The sequence below is a fragment of the Phoenix dactylifera genome, chromosome 11 (assembly GCF_009389715.1).
Source record: "Phoenix dactylifera cultivar Barhee BC4 chromosome 11, palm_55x_up_171113_PBpolish2nd_filt_p, whole genome shotgun sequence".
Taxonomy (NCBI): domain Eukaryota; kingdom Viridiplantae; phylum Streptophyta; class Magnoliopsida; order Arecales; family Arecaceae; genus Phoenix; species Phoenix dactylifera.
In genome coordinates, this window is record NC_052402.1 from 4,394,596 (window position 1) to 4,400,680 (window position 6,085).

Genomic DNA, 6,085 nt, shown 5'->3' on the forward strand with positions numbered 1-6,085 from the left:
AAGTATCATCAAATTAGGGTGCATGAAGATGACATTCACAAGACCGCTTTTCGAACTCACAATGGCCACTTTAAATACTTGGTTATGCCATTTAGGCTTTGCAACGCCCTCTCTACTTTTCAAGTATGTATGAATCAGATCTTCAAACCATTCTTGAGGAGGTATGTGCTGGTTTTTTTTGATGATATATTAGTATATTCGAAAAGTTGGAGTGACCACTTGAAATACTTGGAGGAGGTGATGCAGGTGCTACTTGACAACTCTTTCTTCATCAAGTTGTCTAAGTGTGCATTCGGTCAAAGGGAGCTGGAGTATCTTGGCCATTTGATCTCACACAAAAGAGTGAGGGTTGATCCGAAGAAGGTGGAAGCAATGGTGGTGTGGCCGAAGCCAAAATCTCCAACCGAGATGAGAGAGTTCTTGGGACTTACCGGTTACTACCGAAAGTTTGTCAAGGATTATGGATCCATCGCCAAGCCACTCACAAGCATGTTAAAGAAGAATAATTTCAGATGGAATGAAGAGGGAGAGGCAGCCTTTGAAGCTCTCAAGAAAGCCATGACAACGACACCGGTGCTTGCCATGCCAAACTTTGAAGAAGAATTCAAGATGCACACGGATGCAAGCAATGTGGGAGTAGGTGCTGTTTTGATTCAAAATGGAAGACCTCTAGCCTATATTAGCAAGGCCTTAGGGTGCAAAAGAAGGGTTGGAGTGTGTATGCTAGAGAAATGCTTGTTATATTGGAGGCCGTGAGGGTATGGAGGCTATATCTCTTGGGCAGAAAATTTTTGATTGTCACAGACTAGCAGCCATTAAAGCACCTTTTGGAGCAGAAAATCACCACTCCAGATCAGCAAAGATGGGTGGCAAAGTTGCTGGGGTTTGAGTTCTAAGTGATGTATAAGTCGGGCAAAGAAAACAGGGTAGCCGCTGCACTTTTAAGGAGGGATGATGGCGAGTTGTTGGCTGCAATTTCAGGACCTTCATGGTAGATTTGGGGAGATATTCGAGGGGGATTAGGGGTTGGTCCAAGGTGCCAAGAGGTGATGGAGAAGTTAGAAGTAAGGGGAGGAGTGGAAAATTATGAGGTGCAAAATGGGCTCTTAAAATACAAAGAAATGGTGGTAGTGCCGAATGTAGGGGAGCTTAGAAAAAGTGTCATGACTCATGAGCCACTTTCATGATTCTAAGGAGGAAGGACATTCGGGTGTGTTTAGAACTTGGGCAAGGGTAGCTAACTTGTTTTTTTGGGAAGGCATGAAAGGCGACATAAGGAGGTATGTGGGAGAGTGTGATACATATCAAAGAGTGATTAGTGAGAGCTGCAAACCAAAGGGCTTGATGCAACCCTTACCGATACCCTCTAACATATGGAAAGATGTCACTATGGATTTCATCGAAGGGCTACCCCTTTCCAATAGGTTTGATAGAGTACTTGTAGTGGTAGATCGGCTGTCCAAATATGCTCACTTTGTGGCCATGATGCATTCCTACACCACCAAATCCATAGCCAAGCTCTATATGGACAATGTTATGAAGCTACATGGTATGCCAAGGAGTATCGTGACGGATAGAGATCGGATCTTCATGAGTAATTTATGGAGGGAGTTCTTCAAGATGTATGGCACGAAGTTGGCAAGAAGCTTCACTTACCACCCCCAAACCGATGGCCAAAGTGAGGTAACCAATCGGACTCTTGAGCAATATCTTAGATGTTATATGCATCAATATCCCAAACAGTGGAAGGAGCATTTATCTTGGACAGAATTTTGGTATAACACTTCATACCACCGTTCCATCAAGACAACACCATTTGAGAATCTTTATGGGAGGCCGGCCCCTACACTTGAATCCTATGAAGTTGGAAGTTCACCTAATCATTTGGTGGATATGGAGCTTAGGGAAAGGCATGAAGTCTTGAAGGAGTTGAAGAAGAACTTGGCAAGAGCTCAAGAACAAATGAAGAAGCACTTTGACAAAGGGAGGAGAATGGAGTCTTTTGAGCCGGGTGAGTGGGTCTACCTCAAATACCTACCAAGAAAGCATAAGGTACCATCAAAAGCAGCACTCAGCAAATTAAGAGCTAAGTGCTTTGGGCCTTATCAAATATTGGAAAAATATGGGCAGCTTGCATACAAGTTAGATTTGCCAACCGGGGTCCATTCGGTTTTCCATGTCTCATGGCTTAAAAGAAGAGTTGGGGATCCAAGCAAGGTGGTCAATGATTAGCCAATGGTGGATGAGAAGAAAGGGTGAATGTTCAGCCAAGTAAGGTATTGGAATATTGACAAGTGAGGAAGGGAGGTCAAATCTGAACCAAAGCTTTGGTGCAATGGAAGGGACTTACAGCTAAAGATGCCACATGGGAAAACATCCAAGTTATCAAAGAGTAATTTCTAGAGCTAGACCTTGAGGACAAGGTCGGTCTTGAAGGGGAGAGGAATGATGAAGACATGAAGAAAGCTATGAGGAATGCAGCAAGAAAAGCAAGAAGAGCCGAAGCAAAGAAAGCCAAGCAAATGTATTGCTTGGGTGGCAGCTTGCAAGAACCCAATGCAATTAGGTTTGAGCCCACTTTAAAAGGAAGCATACGAGGCACAAAGGACCAGCAAAGAAGCATGGCATATGGGGAGGAGCATGGCATGTGGTTTCCTAAATCTTAGGGGGAGCAATCAGCCATTTGAATTTAAATTCAAAGGCATGCGGATGAGCCATTTGAATTTAAAGGCATCTCTTGAAAGAAGGAGAATCTTTAGGCTTTAGAGTTGCTGTTTTGAATTTGAAATTTAAGTTTGAGTTGTCTTTCATTTGAGGAGGTGGTTGAGATCCTTAGAGGGTTCTATAAATAAGCCTCTCATGTAATTTGAAAGCATCTTTTGAATGAATAAAAAATTATGGGCATTATCTCTAAACCGACCCATGGAAATAGGTGCTAGCTTGAGCTAGTCCTATCTCCAAATCCCACCACCATCCTTTGATTTTTGGTGTTGCCCCGAGGTGGTTCATTAATTCCATCCATCCATCACGCCATCAAGCCTCAACCAACCATTCTACCGTGGATATTCATCCAACACTTTGGTGAATCCTAGCCCCACAACACTCCATCAACACATCACCCACCATCTATTGTTTGAGGACTTCCATCACAGGCTCAGAAGCTGCCTCAGCAAATCTTTCCAGAATGCGGTACTAAAAGCCGATCATCATAGCGAACGTTTCGGAAGATGGGGCATTAACGATTGGCCCCTGGTGTTCCACCCAGCGACGCCTCGAAGAGAAGCGCGCACGCAACATATTAAAGAGTCCCAGCCTGAAATGATGTGGCAGGCTAATCCACCCGAACTCAGCTTACGAAGCTCAGCTTGAAAGCATCGGCCCCTAATAACACAGTGTACCTAGCTCGGTGCGTACATCTTCATATACACTTAGCTAAGGGATAAAATGGATCGTCCTGCTCAGGACAGGGATCATCCCATTCTGACCGAGCAGACCTCAGCGCTGACCAGGCCAGACCTCGGTCCCGCTAAGAGCCAGTCCGAGCTCGGGTTTCGCCAAAAAGACCAGGCCGACCTCACCCAGATCTCTCCACTACTACGACCTGCAGCAACCTTCTCCAACAACGCGCCTCAGCCTGAGCTCGGGGCGCCAAGCATCTTCGACGATGCGCCTCGGCCCTAGCTCGGGGCGCCAAGCGTCTTCGACGATGCGCCCCGGCCCTAGCTCGGGGCGCTATCAAACAAACCTTAGAGTCGGAAAGGTTGAGCCGACCTCGGAATTCGCCAAGCCGACCTCATCAAACATATGTCGTGGCCCCCAAGTCGGCCCGACCTCAGTGCTCATCAAGCTGACCTCAAGTAAATTTCGCGGCCTCCAAGCGAGCCCGACCTCGCCCACGGCCACATCCACGTGTGCACCTACGCGCGCCCCTATACCTGCATACGTGGCCGTACATTACAACCTCACCGCTCCATACTTTACTAGTTGGCCACTCCACGACATGTCAACTATGGGTCATACCCTGCCACCTCTATCGACGCCATGCCGTTCACAAGGATGGCCTACATCGTGTGCCTCAAGCAAGCCCTGGCTGCACGCTACCTAGGCACCTCCGCGGAAACTATAAATTGCCCCATCAAGTAACGCCTAACGATTTTTGGCTGGACCATCTAAGATCCACTCTAACTTAATCATCGGAGGGCTCTCACCGAAATTCCACCGGTGAGGCTTTGTGCAGGTCTGCCGATGCGTAGGAAGTGGCGTCCCTTCTCCATCTCGAACGGTAGCTCCCCCACTCCTCCGGCGTGGTCACCCTCGGGCCGAATTTGAACCACAACAATAAGTATGAAGCATATTGGTGATCATCATGCTACTTTGTGATCCAATAAGAATTGTTAGTTTAGTATCTTCCATGCAAGTTAAGTCAAAGTATATTCAATTGTGTGTCTGATTCTATTAAAGAAAAAAAAGTAAAATACTTTGTTTCATTTTACGAGAAAAGATATAGAAACAAAAGCTCTTATGATCAAAATAGTCACCTCAATCTTCTTGCAAAATTCTTTGGACGACCAGCACTTCTCATCCATGAGCTTATCATGTGGCCAATGTGGATTCAGTGAAACGGCAGTAATTGATGACACCACAATCACCCGTTTGATTTTCATCTCCGAACATGCTTGAAGTACATTTAGAGTGCCGTTAACAGCGGGAGTGATCAACTCTAACTGCAAGGTGATATATGGAGATAAAAAAAGATTCAAAGAAAAAGACCAGATGTCAAGTTCCCCAAGGAACAAAAGGTGTATACAATGCCAATCAAAACTCTGTATGTCCTTCCCTCCATTGTATCCCTATATGAAACAATTGACTCGGTATTTCCTAATACCGTACATGAATATCAGCATCGACAATTTCAAAATTTGATCTCTTACATATCTAAGCATATGAAAGACTTGCCTCTGGATCAAGGACTTTGGTTGCAGGGACAGGACTAGCCACATGGAAGACTCCTTCACATCCTGCAAAGGCTGCTTTTAAAGTGTCGTAGTGAAGCACGTCCGCTTTGAAGAGTTGAAGGTTTTCAGAGGCCTTCTCAAATTTCCTCAAGTGAGCGTTCTTTTCATCGCCTGGAACAAATGTTCAGAAAATTTATTCTACCTTGGGGAATGGAGAGAGTTGAATTAGGAAAAATGCATTCTTTGGTATTGCTTTGTGATTGACAAAAACTAAGTAGAATCAAGAAGAACGAATCTGATTGAGAAAGGACCCAGCTAGAGGTTGCCACAATTGTGACCCATCTTAGTTTTCTGGCTATCAAATTTCCCTGCTTTGTTTTAATCCGTTGCATAAATAGTTTTAAGTATCTCAATCTGCGATGGATAGCTGAAGGATATGAATTCTATTGGTTTCTATGGGCATCTGCAACACCTAAGAAAGCAAAAGAGGGGGGGGGGGGGAGGAAGACTTGGATTTTTCGGATCATCATGCCTTTCTTGATGTTCTTTTGATATCTGAAGTCTCCTTTTCACCCTTCACGTCGGGGGAAAAAATAGGGGTTACATATGGAGCAATTGATGCGTAGTATTCTAATTTGTTGCTGAAACCTTACAGAAATCCAAGTTCTAACATGCAAAACCAAACTCACAAAACACCGCGTACTCGTAGAGTACACGCAAAAAAATGATTTAATTCTTACGCGCGCGCATACAAAAAAAAAATCGTAGAGTACTACAGTTCAAACAAAGAAAGAGCAACACAAAAAGCTTAGATAGCACGAGTAGTAGTAGTAGTAGAGGGAAGAGCAGTACTTAAATCTCTGACTGTTCCATGGACCTTGTAACCATTGGAGAGGAGGAGCTTCACCAACCATGAGCCCACGTATCCTCCGGCACCAGTCACAAACACCCTCCCTTTCTCTCCTGCCACCTCCATTGCTCCCCCTATCTCTCCCCTCTCCGGTCTTTATTTATGTGGACTTTTATTAATCTCCCAAGAGATGCCGGCCCAGAAGCGGCCATTGACGAAGCCTATTCCAGAGGCGTCTCCGTTCAATCTCTCCGAATATTTTAAAAGTTTGGCGACATGT

At 45.0% G+C, this 6,085-nt stretch overlaps 1 protein-coding gene across 3 annotated transcripts in view; it reads right to left on the reverse strand.

Moving 5' to 3' along the window:
• The window catches only part of LOC103695514 (tetraketide alpha-pyrone reductase 1-like), a 35,823-nt gene extending 29,866 nt beyond the window's left edge, over positions 1-5,957 (reverse strand). Inside the window, exons 1-3 of one of the 3 annotated variants that reach the window (XM_039131335.1) lie at positions 5,808-5,957; positions 4,957-5,126; positions 4,539-4,724 (exon numbers count right to left, since the gene is read on the reverse strand). In XM_039131335.1, coding sequence (XP_038987263.1) covers positions 4,539-4,724; positions 4,957-5,126; positions 5,808-5,931 — 480 coding nt within the window. In that variant the 5' untranslated portion in view covers positions 5,932-5,957. The remainder of the gene's footprint in view (positions 1-4,538; positions 4,725-4,956; positions 5,127-5,807) is intronic. The other 2 variants (XM_039131333.1, XM_039131334.1) reach the window with 2 other exon arrangements.
• Between the last annotated feature and the right edge of the window lie 128 nt (positions 5,958-6,085).